This window comes from Zootoca vivipara, chromosome 5 (assembly GCF_965207765.1).
Source record: "Zootoca vivipara chromosome 5, rZooViv2.hap1.1, whole genome shotgun sequence".
Taxonomy (NCBI): domain Eukaryota; kingdom Metazoa; phylum Chordata; class Lepidosauria; order Squamata; family Lacertidae; genus Zootoca; species Zootoca vivipara.
The window spans coordinates 12,817,265-12,841,126 of NC_142588.1; the positions used below are offsets into that span (position 1 = coordinate 12,817,265).

Consider the following 23,862-nt stretch of genomic DNA (forward strand, 5'->3'; position numbering starts at 1 on the left):
GTTTTAAGATTTAAAAGCAGGTGGTTACCCTGTTTTTCTTGCCACAGCTAAGAAGATCTTCTTCCCACAAATATCTCCGCACAACAAAACATCCCTAAACAAAGTAAGAAGTTGTGGAGCAGGAAATTTGTGACTTCTCTCTCTTTCTATAAGTATTTGTTGGAAATTAGCTCTGTGAAGCTAACTATTAACATTAGGTATTTTTCAATTACAAGCAATGCTAAAGATTAAAGCTGCAACAACCGCCTCAGTTGTAGCTTCTGTATTCTAAAGGCACGATGCAGCCTCGCTTAACGAATGCCCTGCTTAACGAAATTTCCGCTTAACGAAAGGATTTTTCTAGCCGAGGTTGCCTCGCTAGACGATTTCGTTTTATGAAAAATTCGTCTAGCGAATCGCGGTTTCCCATAGGAATGCATTGAAATTCAATTAATGCGTTCCTATGGGCAAAAAGAAATTAAAAAAAAATTCAATGCATTCCTATGGGATTCGCTAGACAAATTTTTCGTTATAAGAAAAGACCCGTGGAACGAATTAAATTCGTCTAGCGAGGCACCACTGTATAGGGCTGCCTTCAGATGTCTTCTAAAGGTTGTATAGTTACTTTTAAAAAAGCACGTAGCCATCCTCAAAAATAGTGCAGGTGGCAACTATTTTAGGCACGTCTAATTGGTGTGTGGTTACTGACACGTGGGTATTTTTGGATACCTGGAAGAGGGGAGAACTGGGACATAATGGGGGCAGGATATAACAGGACAGGGGACGTTTATGCGTGCTCCAGTGATGCACGCAGGGGCCGGGAACGGAACCCCCGTTCGAAATGGTTTCCAAAGGAAAGCAAAACTCTCTTTTTTAAAAAGAGAGAGAAAAGGCTAAGATTCACTATCCTATCTTCCCAACCACGCCTGCATACCCCCCACGCAGCAAGCAACCGATGCACACAAAAAGTAAATATATAATTGTCAGAGGTTCTTGCGACTACTCTAGAGTAACGACCTTCCGCATGCTTGTCTTTCAGCAGTTTTTATTAGTGCAGGCTATTTACAGTGAGCTGGGTATGTACAACATGTCTGGTCAGTCCGATGCAGAATCCGGCACTGAACCGCCCCTTGACCTCCTCCAACATAAGAGTCTTGGGGCAGCAAACCTCTTTCCCCTCCTTCTCCTGCGTAATTCCGGAACCGGAGGAAAGGGTCTACGCTCCATGTTTTCCTTCTCCCCCCTTTTCCCCCCTCTCTCTTCCTCCCTCCTGTGTAGCAGGGGCTCTCCCATGCTGAGAGAGCCCTGTCCCTCTCTCTCCACTTCCTGACTGCGAGGGGAGGGACTCTATACTCTCTTCCCCTTACAATAATAAATCCCCCATAGGGGACAAGATTTGTTTCCTGAAATAAATCACATAAAAGTGAGCAGCAGCAGCAGCACAAAAGGAAGGCATCCCTTGCTTTATTAGCAAACTCACCCCCCAACAATATATATAAATAATAGAAGTTAACAGTCAAGGAAACATTTTAGGAGGAAAAAAATGACATGGTTCCGTTCCCCCCCCCCCTAAATGAGCCACATTTCTTGGATAAGAGAAAGGCACAGGAAGAGGGGAGGAATCACAAAGTGACGTATTATGGCCCAAGACGCGCCCCCACCCCCTCCCAGGCACATGAGAAAGGAGCTATCTGGGTAGAAATGAACTTGGTGGTTATAAAAAAGCAAATTCATCTGTTTTTTTTAAAAAGGGGAAATGCCGCTTTATGTAAATTCCCATTTTCTGAAGTTGCAGATGGGTTATTATCATATCTGGGATAGCACCAGCTCTTGGCTACAGGCATTGTCAAGGTTGCTGGGATATCAAGGAGGGTGGGAGCTACCGAGTTTTCACAACTTTTATCTGCTTGCTAGGCAGGACCAGCGTGCAGATTGTCTCCCCACTGCAACCCTTAGGACACTGTTATTTTAATACCGTACAGATCAGAGTAAGCCCAGTTTCTGGCTGTGAACTAAAAACCTGTTTCAAAACACATCAGAAGAAAACAGGCAGCAGCCCGAGTGCTTTAGGACTCTCTGCAATGGGATTTGAGGGACCAACCACTCCATTTCTTCCAGTAATGCATCTTGCTCTCGCACGGAATTAAGCTCCCACTTCTGAGCTGAAAGAAATAAGCCTGCCACCACAAACTCTAAAGAACCGAGTTCCTAATGGAAAACTGAAGGATGTGGAGTAATCCATATCAAAAGTCGAGTGTAATAAAGGGTCTTCAGGTGAACAAACCAACTCTCAAGTAGAATGACTACACCTTTCTAACCTTGAGTTATATTTATAATGACTACAGAAAATCTTGAAAGGAGACCCTTCTTTAACCAACTTGGGATACAATCTGTGTCATTGACTCTTCAGCATTTGTTTAACGCATGCATTAAGGCCTATATTTAAAAAAGGATGAGGAAGGAGGAACAGAGAAAGGAGAGGGAGGGGAATACTTACCTGAAAAATTCCGAGACACCAGCATTGTTGTGAGGATTGCACCCTAAAGAGAGAGAGAGAAAATGATTTGCATTTGATATCAGGCTCCTGAGAGATATTCTACACCATGTTAGCAGACATGCATGCTTACTGTAGCCTGTAAACAGCAAATCTTAGCCAAAGGTAAGGCAGGCCCACCCTAACAATACACAACAAGCTTCCTTGAATGAAACTATTTCACTTCAACTTTTTTTGCAAGAAGAAATGTGTCCAGTACACAATGCAAAACCTTGATCTCACCCCATGGAAAGGCCCTGACAACCCTGAGTACAGCATGAACCCCAATGTCTGTGTCAGAAGCAAATATGCACCCCAAATATGCACCACCACCTACCATAATCCCAAACCGTGAGAACATAAAGACTGTTGCCTTCAACCCACCTTCAGCTTTCTTCTGGCATTGAACTTTCTCAAACATTCCACAGTCTCCTGTCTGTGCATCATGGAGGCCACAGTTGATCGTTGCTGGGGAGGGAAGCAAAGGACACTGTTAGGTTATCTCTGATAGGAAAGCAAAATAATTATCTGCAAAAAATATCTGCCACCCCTTTTTTTTGTCTCAGCCCTGAACGGTGCTGTCAAGAGCAGTGCTCTTAACACTACTGTAAAAGTGCAGGGGGGAAATGACTGAAACTACCCCTCCAACAAGAGCGGAGACAGGGAAGGGAGATACTTACGCAGACCCATGGGTGCTTAAGAGCCTGGTCAGCTGTGATACGTTTTGCTGGGTTTATTGTCAGCATCTGGTTGATTAAATTCTTCGCTTCCGGAGTCACAGTGTCCCATTCTGGAGATGGAAACTAGAAGCGAGAGAGGAGACAGGGAAATGCCTTTTGCCCCTTTGCTGTACCGAGGTGGCTTCTCCTGCTTATGATCCACACTGAACTCATTGCCACCTTCCACCCTTTCAGCTGGCAGCTTTGGCATATTTGCGAATATGAGGGCATTCGGAGATTTGCGTTTTGGGGGGAACTGAATGCAGACACACACAGGCAACGCATGGCGCAGCTTTAGTGGACTGCAGAGCCCTGCAGGTGTCGAACTTCACACATCTTCCTGCATGCATAAAAATGTAAAATGTCGTCACACTGCAGCTGGGCAGCCATACCGACTGCAGCATAATGAACGGACAGGCAGGAAGGCGAGTGAGGCAGTAGCATTGGTTTAGGGCAGGGAGGAGTTGTGAAGCCCCACAGTCTATCTCTACTGGCTTATTTCAGTCAACTGATTGGAATTAACTGTATAGAAAACAATTCTCTTACATCGTAGGCTCCTGCCTTGATCTGCTGGTACAGTTTGTGCTGATCTTCATCCCAAAATGGGGGGTACCCCACTAGCAATATGTATAGAATGACACCTGGGGGGGAGAAGAAAAGATATTGCAGTTACATTGGCTTGCTCCAATTAGGCCTGCAGCCCATTCTCACAATGCAGTCTTGGCATATGTGTCTAGACAGTTCCAAGCCCACCTTCTGTGGAGGGACTTTGTGCCATGGCCATGCCACCGTCCTAAGTGCTGTAATTCATTTGGAACACCAAGAGCTCAATTTTAAAACTAATGCACAGGTCATCAGAGAGTACTTCTGGCTTCGTCAGTCATAATATGTCCCAGTGGTTACTAAACTGCAAGCCCCAAGTGCTGGAAAAGCCCTTGTGTGATAGTCTTCTCTATGTAAGGCAGTGCTTGATGTTAACTTCCTGTGTTCTCATAACCAGACTCACTTCAGTAGTGAATTGTGGAGGGCATGTTTAGGGGAAAGCCCCACTGCACAAGTGGAAAGTGTATTTTAATGAACTGAAAAGAGTGAAAAGACATGGGGGCGTGGAGAATGTGTGTATGAACTTAACAGTTCTGAGCTTTATTTTATTTTTTTAGTCGCTATTTTGTTGTTGATATTGTTTTATAGATTATAAATGTTGTACCGATTTGTTTATCATATAATATGACTTTTGATGTAATTGTAATGCTTAGCTTATTTTTATAGATAGCAATTGTTTTACTGATGATTTGTTAATTATTTTATACGATTTATACTGTACTTGTGAAGTCATATTATGCTCTATGATGTTAGTTCTATTCATTGTTTGTAAGCTGCTTTGGGATTCATTTGAATGAAAGGATGCATAGAAAGACAATCAATCAATCAATCAATCAATCAATCAAGTCCTTGTGCAGGACTCCTGCTGATGGGACTCGTTAGGTGAATTCCACCCTAGCTTTATTTTTAAAAATAACTATCGTCCCCCCCTTCCTTTCTGTTTTATTGCAAAATGAATAATTAACTTGCAGAATTCACTGCAAGGTATGGTGGAGACCCTCTCATGTAAAACTCATTTTAAAACGATGTCAGATTTTAAGCATGCATACCCCTCACCCTCAAACAATATGAATGTTAGGTAGCCTTACCACATGCCCATATATCCACAGGTTTTCCATAAGGATCTTTTCTTAAGACCTCGGGGGACAGGTAGCCTGGAGTACCAGCAAACCCTGTCGAAACACAAGATGCAGAACAGACTCAGCAGCTTCAAATTAATGTTGCCATTCTCACACAAAGCGGCTGTTCTGTGTCTGTGTGTACACGCGCGCACACATAAAAACTAGGATATCAGGCAAAGTAGAGAAAGTGTGAGGGATGCTAGGCTATCGATAACAAAGCAAATGAGACGACATCCTATTGGCTCCTAGACCAGGAAACCTTGAGCCATATCATATTATTACTGTATGTTCAACAAACCCAAACAAAAATGCAGGATTCATCCATTTCCAGATATGCACAGGGAGCATTTGGAACAGAAAATGCCACTAAGGTAGTAAGGAAGGAGGGAAGCAAATAAGGCACCTGGAAATGTTTTAGGTGCCAGTTTTCAGTTTGTAGGTGGGGTCCCATACTGGGGGGGGGGATGCTCCAAGAAGAGTGAACAGGATAGCAATAGGATTTATTAGAGTAGTTTAGCTGCCACTGAAATTAACCACCACCAGTAGAAGTGAGCAGTGATCTAACTTCATGTTCTTATTTTAGGGTTACTAGGCTTTGTGGGTGAGGGAGGTGGAGGTGAAGAGCATGAGGGGCTGACAAATGAAGTCAGAAAATGGTGTCTAAGTGGTGCAGAAAGTCTTCACTTTTTAGAACATTGGTTCTAGCAGGACGGGAGAGCATCATTTGAGCTCCAGTTCAGACAGGAGGACAGTACTTGGCTGATGACCAATGTACTTTGCTGCTGCTTTTGGTGGCAGTCAAACTACTCTCACTGTGTTACTGCAAAAATGGTGCATTTCTAGCTACTAGCTGTTCACTGCAGGTGTGAGCTGTACACACATGGAAGTTTGCAAAACACCCAGAAGATAGATACCTCTCGGGGGGGGGGGGGGAATTTATTTGATGCACAGCCTAGACAGATTGCATCACTGATTTCCATTGCCACAGTGGATACCATCATCGATATTCCCTTCAATCACAGCACAACCCCTTCGACCATCTTACATTCCTTCCGGTTTGGAGAAAACACTTACCAAACCATGCCTGTTGCTCCCCCTGAACTTCAATCGCAAGTCCGAAATCAGCCAGCTTGACAGCTGCACCCTTGCACTTACTCGCAAGTAGCAAGTTCTCAGGCTGAAGTGGTGAGGAGAGAAAACAAGAAGAGAAGGAAAACCTCGAGTAAATATATTCTCTCTGCAAACGCTTGGTCTATATGTTGAAAAAAGTTCACACCTACAAATGTCCTCCCCAATAGAAGAGCTGTCTTTAAAAAGCCAGCTTCAAACTTGCACCTATGAGAAGCTCCAATTGGTGGCATTTCGCAAAGGAAACCGTGTTCCCCCACTCCCACCCCGAAGATCATGCAGTGTATTTATATAGAATTCTCCTTGGCAACCTTTGCAATCAAAGACAAGTTATTAAATATATTGACAGTAGGTGGCACTGGCGGTCCACTTCCTTCACTTTTGCTTGAGACAGCATCTATGTGGAGAAATAATGATGCAGTAGACACAGCAAACTGCAGTGATACAACTCCCAATGAACATCATACTGGGTCCCCAAGGCACAAAGGGGGGGGGGATAATATGCAGGACCATGTACACAGTGATTTGTTTGCATAGAGCAAGGGATTTGAAGTTACGCACCAAAAAAGAACAGAAAGTCTAAGTTATGCAAATTAACACACATTTGCGTAATTTACCCCGCTTTTGTGGGTGGGTGGGCAGGAAGCTGGGCAAGCCCATTCACTGCCATGGGGAAGCCGGTTCAGCTCTTTCAAGCCTATGCTGGGCAGTTTTAAGGGACAGAAACTCTTCCATCACAGAACAGTTCTCTTTGTATTCTCTGCTCAATTGTAAAGTCCCTCACGGAACGCAGAGCATCCGGCTAAGGACTGCTGAATGGAGAGATCCAGATGGGGATGGTTATGTAGTCACTGCAGCACTCTTGTCTGCTGATTCAATGTGAGCTCTGTTGGAAATTTTCATCTGCAAGGATTTATTACTACGAGGCCTCTGTTGCCATGAGGTGGAGGAGAATAGCCACTACTATATCCTTCCCTCCTTGCTCAGGGCATGAGATTGTGTTCCCCTTTCTCTCTCCTGGCAGACAAAACTAAAACAACTCCAATGCAGATAATTGGAGAAGGCAGAAGCAAGAGGCTCAGAAACAGACTGGAGTAAGGATCGCCCGGGGATGGCATCATTCCACTTCTGGAGAGACGGGATCCTGTATCTTAACACGCAAACTCTTAACTAAGCAGACTATGAAATTCAACTTAAAAACAGGGCAGCTGGTCCAAGGACTGTAATTAAAAACCACACCCAATGCAACATTTTTTTTCTTTGATGAGGGTTGATGAGGGTACCCCATGGTGTTAGGAAACAGGATCCTTATTTGGGGGCAAGCACTGAGCACACAGAGAGAATGTTTATTTTCCATGGCCTCTGATATTCGTGGCAACTGAAGCTTTTGTTCCGGGCGGATTTAGAACTGACAGGGTGCCCAGAAAATAGGCCAGGTGGATGTTCAGGGATCAGTTCTGTTGTGCTCCATGGCAGGAGTAGGTTAAACATACCTGAGGAACACAATGTGGTGGGAAGGATTTAAGTGTTGCAAAGCTCGCACCCATAATCCACTAAGAGACCAAGTGTCTAGAAAAGGTATTCTTGAAGGCACACATTTAAGTCTGAGCTGAAGTCTAGTATTTGCTAGTTTCAGGGCTACTTTCTGCTCTAATCTGAATCAGGTGGTAACCATGTTCCTTTTTCTTTTCTTTTTGCAAATTAATTTTTATTGCTTTTCAAAACAACAGCAACAAATTAACATCAAATTTATACAAAATGAAAAGTTGACCTACCATCCTGCTAACTTGATGTTTCTCTTCCCTTCCTTACTTACTGCTCAATGTTGCATACATTTCCCAATTCTATTTCAATACTTGTAATAATTTAGCAATTTGCCATTATTATTTTTCTCCCCCCCCTTCATTTCCCATCGGATGCGTATATTTCAATTCCTGCTAGACTTTTATTTAACTTTAACATATTCCCAAATGTTAAGTAGAGTTACTCTTCACTTTGTCAGCCCGCAGAGATCGATAACCATGTTCCTGGTCTACAACCACTTCAGACTAACATATGAACATGAAATAAGCTGTTGGGTCTTTTGACACAGAAGGTCCAAGCTGAATCATTTTGTGTTCCCAACATACTGGATTTCTAAAAATGGGGAGGCATTCCTCCATATGGGAGCACCCAAACATCCCATCTCCACCTGCAGGGAGAGGCAGTCCAGCCAAGGAATAATAACAACAACAACAACAATAACAATAATAATTTATTATTTATACCCCGCCCATCTGTCTGGGTTTCCCCAACCACTCTGGGCGGCTTCCAACAGAAATACTAAAATACAATAATTTATTAAATATTATAAGCTTCCCTAAACAGGGCTGCCTTCAGATGTCCTCTAAAAGTCTGGTAGTTGTTTTTCTCTTTGACATCTGTTGAGAGGGCGTTCCACAGGGCGGGTGCCACTACCGAGAAGGCCCTCTGCCTGGTTCCCTGTAACTTGGCTTCTCGCAGCGAGGGAAACGCCAGAAGGCCCTCAGCACTGGACCTCAGAAATGCCCTGCCTCTAGATTCTGATTAATGCATCAATTCTCACAATCCTTTTTTCCCTCCTTCTGGTTAGAAATCATGGGGCTGCTGCAAGGGTGTAAGGGTGTGTGTGTGTGTGTGTGTGTGTGTGTGTGTGTGTGTGTGTAAAACAAGAGACACAGTCCTCCACAAGTGCTTTATATGGCTCCATCAACACTGGCAAGCCCTTACACCAGCAGTAAGTAACAACAACTAAAATTCAACCACTGCTGTGCAAGTACACCAGATATGATACTACAGATAGGCAGTGCACAATATTCTTGCTTTGAAAGACGTGTGTGCATAATAATCAGACTAAGGGGGGTAATGCACACAGCAGCTAAGGGCAATGAGTTGACCATCACCATTTCCCCATAAACCTGTCTACTTCCCACTCTCTTCCCTGGCACATCACACAGCTGGTTCTCTCTATATATAACTGCCGGAGATATTTACAGCCAAAGCCTCATGCCAAGGCTGAAGACATGCCATTCCACTGGTGCATATCACAACTCTGTTCTGCATCTGGATTATGATTCCTGGCTGGTTGTGAGAGCTTCAGCATTCATGGTGGGATCATTGGCCTTGCTATCTTAACATACGAATAGGGAATGCACCTCTTTTGAAATTAAAAATGAACCAGAAAGGCTGAGCACGAACGTATGTCACGTAACGGAACAATGAAACAGTTTATCAGCAATTCAATTCCTAGGGAAGACTGGACTTTCATAAGCAATTGTGTAATAACTTCAGTGTCCAGATATTATACACTTATTTCTAGTAGCTCTTTGGTTGGAGCCCAGTCTGATAACCAGCTCCAGTTTAATCATCTTATTCCCAAAGATTATGCTGATATTGTCAATATTAGTGGTGCATGACTCACCCACCCCAACTTGTATCAAAGCTCACCTGTTTCTTGACAAGCATTCCTGTTGAATACTCAAAAAATGCCAAGGTGATTTTCATGGCCCCCTGCAAACCTCCTCCTCATAAACAAAATCTATGTGAATGAGGAGGGAATGGCAAGTAGTGAAGAAGGCTCACTGGAGAGGCCTTCCTGAACCAGAAATAATGTCATCCCCCTACCCTTGTTTTTCTAGACAGAGAAAACTACAACCCCATGGTTCCTGCAAAAAAGAAAAATACTTGGGCAGCATGTTCAGAAGTATCATTTCAACCTCATGAGTTCAGAGCCTGCACCCATTAAAAAAAAGTTCAGCTTGGCTTTTATCCAAACAACTTGCTTGTTTTGCAGCTGTCTGTTGTCCTACAGACCATGTCTGTCTAATCTCTGCCTGGGAGAAGCCAGATGCCATGGGGCTCCCCCCCCCCCGGGCTGGTGATGGTTGAAGACAGCAACACAGAGTTAAGATTTTTGCTGTGTAAATTGCCATGCAGGATTTCTAAAGTCGAAGAGGTGGTGTAATATCCTAAAAACAAATGAAGCAAGGAAGCAAACCACTGCTTCTGATAAAAACTATGCTGTACTCTAAAGCCAGGAACAGGGAAATGCTGTTTGACTCCAACTCCCATCAGCCCCAGACAGCACAGCAGATGGGCAAGGATGATGGGAACTGTAGTTCGATAATATCTGGAGTCCCAGAGATTTCTCAACCATGCTATAAGCATGTTGCAATGGATGTGGGTGGGTGTCTACAAACATAACAATATTCTTTGGCACCTTTTGAAGTTCTCTTTTTGATTGGAAGTTGTTACCAGCCAGATTTCATTGCATGTAACTGTCATGATTTATGCGCTTGTTCTTTTCCGGAATCATTCCTTAACAGGAATCAGTCGTGGAACCACATGCACCACCCCAAAGTCCCTGTCCTTCTGTGTGTTGAGCAGGAAGGTCCAAAGGGGTCTTCCAAGCACATTCAATGGAATGCATGAAGAAGCTTCCCCAAAATTGGTTAAACTTACTTAGAAGACTCGCCGTGCTCAAGAACCCTAACAACACAGGGTTCCCCAAACACACCAAACATACCTCCCCATGAAACATTGGAGGGGCAGGGGTGGAGGATTTGGAAGTGGTGTGCAACCCGCCCGCCCCCAACCCCACTCTCTCTGCTGGTGCTGACACCAGGCACAGTGCAACTGAAACAGATTATCCGTAGGAATTATTTGACCCTCATTTGCTATTTGGATTTCCTTAAAGGTAGTATGTAATTGCATTTGGATATCTTTTTTAAAAAAACATCTAAACCATCACCTATGGAAGTCAAAAGCTAGATTAAAGCAGAACTGGGTGAACTGGGTAAAAGATAGGTGACAGACCATGTGGATCAGCTAGTTTCCCTGGACTTATGGCTAAGGTAATTATTTCCATCCCTCACAGATAATTTCTGCAAAGGCCTGTGTACTATTGATCTAATTTTAACATACATCCAATATAAGAGCTGAATTTAGATTTCTGCCAATTTGTATTTCTTAAATGTTCTCACTCTCATGGTTGAGAGAATATATTTGAAATTAGGCCAAGTTATCCGCAAAACCCTCTAATGCACTGGTCTTCAGCTGGTGGGTTGGGATCTACGAGTGGGTTGTGGACTGATCCAAGATGGGTCAACAGGAGCACTGCCACCATCCAAATATATAGCAAAATTTTAAGAAATGGGTCCCCCAAATGCATGCTTGGATTAGAAGTGTGTCCTTGGTCTAATGTGTACAGTCAAAGCCTACATGCCCCTTTGTCAACATCTAGGTTCCTCATAGCTTACGGTCATGCTCCTCTGCCTTGCTTGCCCATCACTTGCACATACATTCCCTCCAGAAACTGGTCATGACGAAAAATATTGCTGTCCAGTTTTTCCATAAGAAGCCTGCATAATCAGTAAGCACAGATTTGGGATGGTTTGGAAAGGAGTTCAACATACTGGTTTGACTGTAAGCAGAGACAAATACGTCAACGCACAGCTCAACAACCACCATGAATTACCTAGTTTCTAGATCCTAACATTGATGCCATTCCAACCCCGAAGAGAAAGTTTTACTCACTGGAGACAAAGTGGTGGTATTATGCCCAATCAAAGTAGTTTGTTCCTAGGTTTGGGTCTGGTCTCTCCAGCCTCTATATAAGCCTCTCCCCATTCCCACAATGACAACAGAAAACGCTATACTGTATTTTGCTAATCTAGGCACATGTTCAAAATACTCATTGTAGCTCTTGGCTTTCATGTAAGAGATGGAACCATGGCAAAAGAAGAAGAGGAAGAGGAGGAGGATGTATCCTGGCACAAGATACTCACTGTTCAGAGATTTTGATTTTCTATGAGAGCAGCAATATTAACACTTGTGGGGTCTTGTTAAAGGTGAGGAAAAACGCATCTCAAAGTGATGTTCACTTCCATTTGAATCCATCTGCACCATTGGCTAATGCAGGATGCACCCCTACTTTGCATGCACTTAAACATTATCCTGGAATAAACTACTCCCTAAAGCATTTCTTGCAGTAGTTTTATAACACTGCATGAGTGGTTTACCACATGACTCATGCAAATGGCTTTCCGGTAGTAAACATCCATTTGAACGGTGCTTCAGTGAAAGGACGCTACCAAAGGTCTGACGGGGCACTTATCTTCCTCCGAACTTTTATGGGGTGGGAGAGCCAATACAGGAAAGTTCTGGGCGGTTCCTAATTTGCATCTAGTTTCTATGTGAGTGACTAACAGTGAATCCTTGAGCAGTGGCAATCGTAAGTATGGAACAAGCATTTCCACACAAGAGACAGATTAACACCTTGGGCAGGATGGCCCTTACGGTTGACTAGCGGCAGATTCAAATGGCTCCACATTCAGCCGAATTCCAAAACCAAAAGGTAGGGGTGTTTACATTCTTCACTGATGAAAAAAGTACATATCAGGGCACATGAACTTAGCATGCAAAGTAGTGTCCCCACTTTACCACCCTTTGCTCCATCACCGCAGGCACTCTTCTCACAGCCCAATTCACTTCTGGTATCAGAGTTCAGCTGGAGAAAAGAGCTCAGGTAACAAGTGGTGAGGAGGTAAGGCTAGGGAGAGGATCCCACTCTCTTAACCTGCATACCCCTGCATAATTTGGGGCTTGAGAAGGGGGCATGAAGTTCAGGTGAAAATTAAACATCACGACCCCCCCAGCTCCGTTATACATACACAGTCCCTGCAGACATCAGTTAAAGAACATGGGTGCTCCGTCACATTTAGTTTGGCCTTATATTTAAGTAAATGGTAGATGTAGCAATGGTATGCATTAGTATTTACAATACTTAACACTTAAATATTAGTATTTAAGCAAGTGTCAGATTTAAGAATAGAATGTAGTTCCTTGATACAAATCCATGAATCGTACACATTTTAATGCACTCTTGTAATTCCCCACTTTGATAATACTACGCCTGTTTTCCTCCTTTGATTCCCAGCAAAGTAACTTATATATGCGTTGTTTAGTTGCCTTTTCCTTAAGCTCCCAGCTGGAAGTTTCCTTATTTCCCCCCCCTGTTTGCTCAAACATTTCTCTTACCTAACAGATACTGATTAGGAAGATCAAAGATCTTGAACAAGTCTTGAACAAACTCAGATCTCCTGTGGTCAGTTTTCAAGCAAAGGTTTACAAAAAAGGCAGGCGGGAAGTTAACACTCTCTCACAAAGGACAGCCTTGCTGGAGGAGCATACAAATGTCCGAGGCGAAAGGAGAAATCTTATTACCACTTCAAAGAACTTTCCAGACATTGCGCTGAACTCTTCATGGCCAAAGGCAGTGGCACAAAGAGATACTTTGATGAGGCAGGCCCCCGCACTGACTATAGGTCTTTTCAGAGAAAAGGGGTCAGAGCCATTTTCTCATGATGGGAACTAATTTTCTTTTTTCTGGTTTTGCAATAGACCTCAAAATATTTTCTGGCTCACAGATGCAACCTGGAGGCTCCAGTATCTTAAAGCTTCATGCTAGCACAAAGCTTCTCTGCTAAGTGAGGGTATAAGCTATGAATGATGCCAATGAACACATACTGCAGACAAGAAATTAAAAGTCCCGTGGTTATATAAAATAGCTGCTGAGGAAGACAAAAGTCAAAACCTATTTTGGCAGCTTTCATTGGATCACAGTCTGGCAAGCCAGCAGTTTTCAAACTTCTCACCTGCAGGGAACCTTGTCCACATTGATTTCTCTGCCAATGAACCTTTGATCACCTGCTGTGGAACTCCGAAACACAACAGAGCTTTGGGGGGGCATGCTTAAGGACATGCTTACTGTTCATAGGGGATGCCAGCCAGGTTTGTTGGTCCAGGCTGTCATCCTATGTGAACAGAGAGCCCGACAAACACACAAACACGTGCACCACTCCTTAGTTGCCATGTAAAATAGAGAGTAGGAATAAATGGACCGTTCTCTCAGTGCTTAGATGTTAAGATGTGGGGTCCCTCAAAGTTATGTATTGCAACTTGTATTTTTTCCACTTGCCCACAAATGACTGAGTCTTGTGGGTTAGCAGTGAAGTGGCCAGGCTTGCTGATGACCCCAAACTATTCAGGTTGGTAAAAATAAAAGAGAAATTGTGAAAGCTCCATAAGGGTGTCTCCAAACAGAATGAATGAGCAATAAAAGGGCAAATGCGAGTCAATGAACACTAGTATAAAATGATGGCAAACTAAGGCAAAAAAATCATAGCCTCACAAATATATTGATGGGAACTGAGCTGAGGGAGGTGAAACTGAACAGGAAAGAGATCTTGCAGGCTCCCTCAAAAGGTGGTAGACTCTCCTTTCTTGGAGGTTTTTAAGCAGAGGCTGGATGGCCCTCTGTCACAGATGCTCTAGTTGAGATTCCTGCATTGCAAGAGAATGGACTAGAGGACCCCTGAGGTCCCTTCCAACTCTACAGTTCTATGATTTGTGGTAGATAGCTCAGTTGAAATAAGATTGTGGATGACGGGACAATGAAGGTATTTACGACATGTGTGGCAGCTGTGGAAAAGGCAAATTTCATGCTAGGAAAGGGGCTGAAAACAAGTGAGTGAAGAAGTATGGTCCACTGCATCCTTTGTAGGGCAGATATCATTAGAGCTGAAAGTGGCGGCCGTTTGGGGGGGGGGCTGTTGGAGCCAAAACTTGAGTAGAAGCAGAACTAGCTGTAAAAATGTCTATTGCCTTTACGGGCTGTAATTTTGCTGCTGCAATTTGCTCCTGGCAGGAGAGTGTGGATTTCTCCTATGCCTTTCCAGTTAAATGCAAGCAAAGAAGCCAGGAGCAATAGCAGATTCTTAGCTGATCATTAGCAAATGGAGGCTAACCCCTCCCCACTGAGAGCTAATGACTAGCAGTTTGAAAAGCCTTAGCTTCACTGAGCACAAGACTAGACAGGGGGGTGGGGGTAGAATCCAGTCAGCAAAGCAGAGGACAATACAGAGTCTAAAGAGGTTGTAGATAAGGAAACCAACTACAGAACAAGCCTCAAAAAATGAGCACAAAACATCAGAGCCGGGTAAGGAGTGCTGAGGAGAGGAGCTAACAACAGGGCCGGCTCTAGATAGACCCCTGGTGGCACGGCGAGCCAGGGTGCCGGGCCGGTATGCAGGGCGCCGCGCAGCAAAGCCACGCAGAAACCATGCTGCACCCTGCGAGGGCGGGGGCGCCGGAGCGATCTCCACCCCTCAGCACCAGGGTGCGCAACCTGCTCAAGACTGCCCTGGCTAACAATGAAGCTAAACCATGGGGCGCAAACTAAGGCCTGAAGGCCGGATCAGGCCCAATTGCCTTCTAAATCCGGCCCACGGGTGGTCCGGGAATCGCCGCATGGATTGCCAGTGCGCATCTTCTTTCCTTCTCCCTCTCTCTCACATGGCAGCAGTGGAGCCTCCTCCCTCCCTCCTCCTGGCTTTCCCCCACCCTGCCTAGAGGAGGTAGGGGGCTGGGCTCTGTTGGTGCCAGCCCCTCTCCAGAGCCCTTTCACGCGCCTCTCATTATCCCTTGTTCTTTTTTTTCTTCCCCAAAATATAGTCCGCCCCCCCCCCCGGTCTGAGGGACAGTGGACTGGCCCCCTGCTGAAAAAGTTTGAGGACCCCTGGGCTAAACACACAGAGAAATTCAGTAAGAGGAAGAAGAAATAAGGGAAAAAACCAGCCTGAAAGGAGAACACCAAGGGTTTTAGGAGGAAGTGAATGCTTTCTGTGAGGCAATTTTTTTTAAAAAAACCAAAGTGGGAAGGGGCGCAGAGGAGCTAAGATGGAAGCTTCCTGCCTGCTTGAATTCTTTATTTTATTTTTTGCAAGCTTGCAATGTTGCCTATCGACCACCGGGAAGCGGCAAACCTAAATCCCAATCTGGCCACAGCTTTTACGGGTTCTCCAGAAGATTGGGTTGTCTATCTGCCTCACTGCCCCATTTATCAACACGCAATGGTTGCCTGGGTGAAAACTCTTTGACGGTGGCAGCTTAATCCTTTCTGTCTAGCTGAAGTTTAACAACAGCTTCAGCTGATGCAAGGAAGAGCTCTCAGGGGGTGATCTAGACTTCCTTTTCCCTCTCCACTTCCAATAGAGCAGTTTCCCAACCTTGGTCTCCAGCATACCTGCCAAGTTCCTGCCTGAAAAATAAGGGATCGGACCGGAAGTAGCAGACCGGAAGTCGCGCTGCCGCCATTTTGGAACTGGGCGGAGCATGCTCAGAAGTGACTTTTGATGCTGCTCTGCCCAGTTCCAAAATGGCCGCTGCACCAGAAGTCGCGCTGCAGCCATTTTGGAACTGAGCAGAGCAGCATCAAAAGTCACTTGCTCCGCTCAGTTCCAAAATGGCCGCCACGCCAGAATAAACTGGGGGGAAACAAAAAAATCCGTTTCTTCGGCTGGGAACAGCAGGAAAAACGGGTTTCCAGGGGAATACGGGAGACTTGGCAGCTATGGTCTCCAGCCATTTTTGGACTACAATTCCCATAATTCCTGACCACTGGTCCTGCTAACTGGGGATGATGTGAGTTGTAGTCCAAAGAGAGCTGGAGACCCAAGGTTGGGAAACACTGCGATAGAGTAACCAGTACAGATTCCCTTGCAGTAAAGTGGGCAAGCTAGCACAAGCATGTTTCCACTAGGGAAGTGGGGAAAGTAATGGCACAAGTCACCTGTGCACCAGGTAGCAGCAGGCTCAGCAAAAGAGGCTGCATTAAACTGAACAGGGCACACATAAACAGGCTCACCTACAATGCAATGGAAATGGCAAGGGCTAACGGAATCTGCCACTGAAGCAGCCTCAACCACTCAGGAGTAGAACAATCATCTTCGTTTTGTAATAATACACAGGCTGGAAAATGACCTGCAAGCTAAATGGGTGGACACGAACTCGGTGCCATTCATGTGTGCATACAGTACTTTTAGAAATATGAGAAGATGAACTTGCTAAAACATGTAATAATGCACCATCATGAGTAGGTTCAAAAAGTAGACATAGAGCAACCTTGTATTTCAGCAATAATGTGGCTGCCATAGGTGACAAGGAATTACATGCAGGTGAGTACATAGAATTTGGCTCACTCTCCATTCCTCCTCTGCCAGCCCTCTCAGGCAGGCTAGTAATTAAAATTTTTGGTAGGCTAATAACTTCTGTGGCCTTTTTTACAGAGTTGGCATAGAGCTAAAGAACCAACTTTAGCACTGGGTTAAAGAACAGCAAGATGTGTACGTACAACAGTCATATAACGAAGAGCATTTTCAGGGTACCTAATGCAGCTTACCTCCATATTATGCAGTGTACCTATTCTGAATATTCTGAGATTCTATAAAATGCAGAATTAGGTAGAGCACTGGGTGTTACAGGAGCAAAGATATGAGTAAGTGACTGAGCAGCCCCAAAAGTAAACTGTAATTCATGCTATCTCGATCCCATTTCCATTCCTACCAACGACAGCTTCAAAGCAACTCTGCATTTTCACCAAAAGAAAGGGTTACCTTCAAGTCCCTGTGTACAATATCATGCTGATGGATATGATTGACACTCTCCAAAATCTGGTGAATGCAGTGGCTGCAGAAAAGAAAAAAAGCGAGAGTGTTATTCATTAATGTATTTATTTATTGATAACGTCAAGGCTCACAAGGCACAAGTGCCAAGATTATATCATCACCTATAACTATGACCAAAGGCAGTGGAACCAGGGAGCAGTAATACATAAATAATGCAACCAGTAAATACAGGGCAGTTCTGGTGCAATCCTATGCCGTAACTGTTACCTATTTTTGCTCTACTGTGAAGATGGTGTAGATCGCAGTACCTTGCATTTCAACTTGCTGCAGTGAGGAGTGCTTGGAAGCAACACAAAGCTTCAACCGGTCCCTGAATTGTCCACAGGTACCCAAAAAAGAACACCACGCACCCCACAAAATATGAGTGGCGAGCCCTGGGCCAGCTTACAAACTGCACTCGCCTACATTTGGCAGGCCTCCTCGAGACTTTAATCAATCAGCAGCCTCCTCCATCAGTCTCAAGGCTGGGATCCTGCCAGCGTGGAAAGGTTTTAGTAGCAATAAATGCAACCACATTGCAAAGATGATGTGTCTGCAGAGAGGAGCTGGACACCTTTTAAGTACAGAACCCACTCAGAGTGCATTTTCAGTTCCCCTGTTTCCCACTTCAAGCTTCCTGCAAGCTCAATGAAAATCTGCTGCCTCTTGTTTCTCCCTCTTTTTGCAGAGAGAGGAGCAACATGTCATTTACACCTATCATGTCAGGACAACACTACACCCACGTTGCCTGTGCATGAGGCAACACACACAGATTTCTGGGAATGCTCAACCAGATAGAGGTTTCCAAGCGCTTGGAAGGAAGCAGACACGGCGGCTGGTACGTAAGCGACTTACTGCAAGTAGCAAAGTCTCTTTGATGTACGGAGGAGTGTGTATTTTAACAGCTCCTGAGCCACACCATAGGAATCTGTTCCTAGGAAGTTACAGGGTTCAATCCCCCCCCTGGCAATTTCACGTTGCAGGAGTCAGACCCATCTTGGTGCAAATCCCTTTGAAAAGGTAGCAACAACAATGCCTGGGGGGGGGGAGAGGGGGGGAGTGTGCACTTTCAGAATCTGCTTTAAGTGTTGAGGACACAGGCTTGCTGTAGGAAAGAACAAGGCTGTGCAAGGCACTGCTTCCCCCACCCAGTAAAAGGGGCTTGCAATGTAAACCACTCTGCCAGGCCCTGTGACTACAGCTTCTCAATCCCAGAAAAGGGGTGGGGGTGGGGGGATCTGTGTAACTAGGACAGAGCCAAATTCACAGCAAGAGACTTTCTGGCCAAAAATGGCAAAAGCGCAAGGAGTCTCTCGGAAGGTCAGATTGGCACAAACTCCGCTCTCACTTGCTAGCTCTCTCCAGCCGGCTTTGGAATGCAGCTCGAAGCAGCAAGGGGACAAGCTAGCAATGACTTAAGCAAGGAAGTGCTAGACCTCTTCAAGCTGGAGGGGGGATCCAGGGTAGCAGGAGATAAGCTGGGAATATGACCACCCAGAGACATTTACAGGGGCCTTTACCCTGCCCCCCCAAGCTTTGCTTAAGTGGCACTGTTCTCCTTCTGCAGCCAAAAAAAAAGTGGGGGTGGCAAGTGTGGTGTTAATAACAGTATTTCCCATGAATTGCTTTTAAGGCAACATTTCAGGCTGGGATACATTGCATTTATTTGAGGAGGAGGAGGAATCCTTGCCTTGCTTTGCTGCCAGCTTCCTTCAACCATTAAAGGCTTCCATACAACAAGGTAAAGGTAAAGGGACCCCTGACCATTAGGTCCAGTCATGACCGACTCTGGGACTCCGCGCTCATCTCGCATTATTGGCCGAGGGAGCCGGCGTACAGCTTCCAGGTCATGTGGCCAGCATGACAAAGACGTTTCTGGCGAACCAGAGCAGCACATGGAAACGCCGTTTACCTTCCCGCTGTAGCGGTTCCTATTTATCTACTTGCATTTTGACGTGCTTTCGAACTGCTAGGTTGGCAGGAGCTGGAACCGAGCAGCAGGAGCTCACCCCGTCACAGGGATTAGAACCGCGAACCTTCTGATCAGCAAGCCTTAGGCTCAGTGGTTTAACCCACAGCGCCACCTGGGTCCATACAACAAAGATGCACCCAAGTCTCCTCTCACTTGCACACATCTAGCTGAATGTATCCACAGCCTTCCCTACCACCATAAAGACTAGAACCTGCTTTTTATTATTGCAATGAGAGCACCGGTTTCCTGACATCTCCACTGCATGTGGTTTGAGCTGCTTACTTGATCAAAGTTAAGAGGACCAGGTAATGTGGAGCTAATTGCTCTGCTGGCACTAGTCTGCATCTCTTCAGTTGCAGCCTATTATGGCCATGACTGCACAGACTGTTCTGCTGGGGGAGGTGCAGTAGACTATCCTGCCTTGCGACGCAGAGTCAGAGTCAGGCAGATGGCCTTCTGATTTCTTTCAACTGAGATTTAGGAAGGTTTCAGCAGCTTCTGGCGAAGCTTTCCAAATACACTTCCTAACCGTAGGTGTCGGTAAACCCCTGGGCCCAGGTGATGTGGAAATGCAAAGATGAGCTGAACTGCAAGGCTAAGCATGTTCTTGCTAGTAGGCTGCTCTCAGATTGGCTTTATGCAGGCATCTGAAAACCCTGCCAAAGTTGTGCCTAAACTGTAGGTACAGGAAAGAAATGCAACAGCTATAGCAGAACTACCCCACCCTACTAAATATGCTGCAGCTTAGGTGTATGGTTTAAGGGAGCAGGTGGCGCTGTTGTCTAAACCACTGAGCCTCTTGGGCTTGCCAATCGGTAGGTCACCGGTTCGAATCCCCGTGATGGGGTGAGCTCCCGTTGATCTGCCCCAGCTTCTACCAACCTAGCAGTTCGAAAGCATACCAGTGCAAGTAGATAAATAGGTACCCCTGCGGCAGGGTGTTTCCATGCGCTCTGGCACTCATCACGGTGTTCCGTACGCCAGAAGCGGTTTAGTCATGCTGGCCACATGACCCAGAAAGCTGTCTGCGGACAAACATCGGCATGAAGTGAGAAGAGCACCACACCCCATTGTTGCCTTTGGCTGGACTTAACGGCCCAGGGGTCCTTTACTCTTTTTTTATGAGACAGTAGTTGGAAGTCCAAACATTAAATACATCCATGTGTTTACCCACTCTCAGGGGAACAGGTGCCAAACAGAATATAGGACTAACAGGGAGTGGAATGGGATAAAACTTTGCACTGTACACAGTACAGACTCCACAAACAGCACTGGGAGAATTCAGTTTGCCCAACCCAAATCAGGGGGCATACTAGGTGACAAGCTCTTCTTACCTGGCATCTGCTTCACTGTAGTATTCCCTAGCAACAATGTCTTCGAAAAGCTCTCCACCAGTGACCCTAGGAAGAGATATAAATTCATGAGGATACAAGTACCCACTTTTCATTTGGAGGCTGTTAGAATTCACACTTCCTGGTCAAAGCAGATGGGATTCCTCCAACAGACTTTCCTAAATACTCTTCGGAAGAATTCAGAGCAATCCAGAAACTATAAAAACTTGCTGCTTGGTGGGCATATACACAGATTAAAGCCAAGCTATTATTTTAGATTGATTTAAAGTGCCTGTTATGCCTTCTGGTTGTACGCAAGATGAAAAAATTGAAAACGTTGAAAATTGAAAACGTTGTCCAGGTCTGGAAACATTCCTTTGCTGAATGTCCAACATCATATTGGAATTGCAAACATATTTCAACAACTCAGATAAGCCTATCCCCAAATGGTAGAAACAATCCTTGCTTGTGTTTTTAGACCAGAGTTTCCCAAACTTGGGTCTCCAACTGTTTTCATGACTACAACTCCCATCATCCCTAGCTAGCAGGACCAGTGGCCATGGTTGATGGGAATTGTAGTCCAAAAACAGCTGGAGACCCAAGTTTGGGAAACCCGGTTTTAGACTTATCAACTCCTGACCAAAAAAAATGGTTCCAAGTACAAGGAAGTACTGGGTCCGGTTTATTTCGTCAACTGCAGAGACAAATGTGATATCCCTGCAGTTGGCAAGAGCCTATTGCTCTGGTTATTTTTGCTTTTATGATTGGAAAACTTTAAGGTCCAAAACGATGTATCATTGCCAGTATAGGGTGGAAGGTCTACTGGCATGGTAGTGGAACTTGGGGTGCCAGCGCAGGTTCTAGTAAAATACACAGTGTAGTATTGTGTGCAAAATTCACACATAATTTGGGTTTTAAAACAACAACCCCACACACCCTTGAATCGATCAACTGCTGTAGCAATGTCTGGAGGAACAGAAAGGAAGGAGAAAATAGAACACCTGGAGATATATTTTATTTAGAAACTCCTTCTACAGCCCACACATTTTTGTCAGTGATGATGGATCAAAGTTAAACAGAAAGCACTTACAGATCAAAGACGAGGTAGTGGAAGCCTTCTTCCGAAATGCTCTCATGGAGCCGCACTGCAAACAACAAAAAGAGACAGAACAAACTCAGCAGGAAACTGAGGAACAGAGGAAGTGAAGCAAAGTGTATTGACCTGGACCAAACCTGTAGAGAACCGCCCACCACAATGCTCCCTTCACAAAACCGCACAACTGGGTTATGGATTTGTTTGTGGATATATTTACATTCCCTTTTGGTGTTGCTGTAGTGAGTTGTTATTCACTAATAAGCGAGTACCAACAAACATTTATATAGTGCTTTAGAGTACAGTGGTACCTCTTGTTGCGAACGGGATCTGTTCTGGAGGCCCGTTCTCAACATGAAAAGGCCGCATCCTGAAGCACCGCATCTGCGCACACGTGTTGCGCAAAGCGCGATTTAGCACTTCTGCACATGCGTGTAGGTTATGGTCGCGCCGAACCCGGAAGTAACCTGTTCCAGGACTTCCGGGTTCGGCGCGTCCGTAACCTGAAAGGACGCAACCCGCAGCGGACATATCATGAGGTATGACTGTATTCAGAAGTGCACATGTGCCCTCAGTATTCTGTAAGACAACGTAGTAAGAAAGGCAAGCTTCATCTCCATTTTGCAAATGGGAAACTGAAGCTCTCTCTCTCTCTCTTTTAGAAGCCTGATCCGATCAGGGCTTTGCCAGTGGGGGGGAAAGGGGTTTTCCCTAATTTAAACTGCCATGCCGCAAAGCTGGTATGAGACTTGTATGTTTTGCCCCATGCACAATTAGCAGCTTCCACAGACCATTTAGATCAAGGAAACCATGCTGTGGTAAAATCATCATTAACGGAGCTCTGGTCCAAACCTGCCAAGCAGGCCTTGCTGCAGTGACAGTATGAAAAAGCAGCATTCCACAGAGCGAGAGCGGGGATCCATATGTCAGATTCCCCAAAGGCCACACGCAAGAGACATAAAGTCAAGGTGAACGTGAACATGGGCACAGATGCAAAGTGAACAGATCGAGAGGAGACACCCAACTAATGCAGCCGTCAGCAATTCTGCAAGTACAGGAGGAGGAAGAAAAGAAAACATGAAATGGAAAAGTCAGGGCAAGGATTAGCACTGCTGCTGCTGCTGCTGCTGCTGCTGCTGCTGCTGCTGCTGCTGCTGCTGCTGCTGCTGCTGCTGCTGCTGCTGCTGCTGTAAACTGCTGAGGAAGAAGGAAAGAGTTTCATTGGGCATTCAAGGAGTCGCCAGTTTTTGACAGCCCAAGGCAATGTGAAACAAGGACACTTTTGCAAGTCAAAAGGTTAAGATGGGGCAGAGAGCCTAGGTGGGGCAGCGGGTGAGTGGCATGCAAAGGCGCACAGCAGAGAGGCACGGGGTAAAGAGCAGAATGGTGGCTTTGTGGTTGCCGCTAGAATGGAATATTCAACAAGTAGGTCATCTGGACAATGTACAGCGGAAGAGCAACTTAATTGAAAACAAAAGCAGCATCTTCTCTCTGTGAAATTGCACTCCTTTCACTTAATTGCCTATTGAGCTCCAGCTCTTCTCAAACTGGAACAGCCCCAGTATTGATTGGCTGCAGCAAACAAAAAAGAAAGGAAGAAAGAAATGGAAAGGGGGAAGGAAGGAAGGAACAACCCCCCCTGTGTGTGTGTGTGTGTGTGTGTGTGTGTGTAGATGAAAAGGGAAATGTTCTCTGTACAGACAGCAGAGGATGATGAAGAGGAAGGAACAGTGTTAGCTGGCTTGGTCCCCCTTTATGGGGAAACCCACCTCTGGATTTGTGCTTCCTCCTTTTGTGTTTATTACCCTGGAAATGGGCAGTGCAGTAGGAGAGGCTAGCAGACTCAGGTGGAATAGACCCT

At 45.2% G+C, this 23,862-nt stretch overlaps 1 protein-coding gene across 35 annotated transcripts in view; it reads right to left on the bottom strand.

Moving 5' to 3' along the window:
- The window catches only part of CAMK2G (calcium/calmodulin dependent protein kinase II gamma), a 158,258-nt gene that overhangs the window by 50,121 nt on the left and 84,275 nt on the right, over window positions 1-23,862 (bottom strand). For all 35 annotated transcript variants that reach the window (XM_035138210.3, XM_035138205.3, XM_035138206.3 and 32 more), the window contains exons 4-12: window positions 21,999-22,053; window positions 20,912-20,977; window positions 17,555-17,627; window positions 6,030-6,132; window positions 4,923-5,006; window positions 3,778-3,872; window positions 3,193-3,315; window positions 2,897-2,980; window positions 2,477-2,519 (exon numbers count right to left, since the gene is read on the bottom strand). In XM_035138210.3, the coding sequence (XP_034994101.1) occupies window positions 2,477-2,519; window positions 2,897-2,980; window positions 3,193-3,315; window positions 3,778-3,872; window positions 4,923-5,006; window positions 6,030-6,132; window positions 17,555-17,627; window positions 20,912-20,977; window positions 21,999-22,053 (726 nt within the window). The remainder of the gene's footprint in view (window positions 1-2,476; window positions 2,520-2,896; window positions 2,981-3,192; window positions 3,316-3,777; window positions 3,873-4,922; window positions 5,007-6,029; window positions 6,133-17,554; window positions 17,628-20,911; window positions 20,978-21,998; window positions 22,054-23,862) is intronic.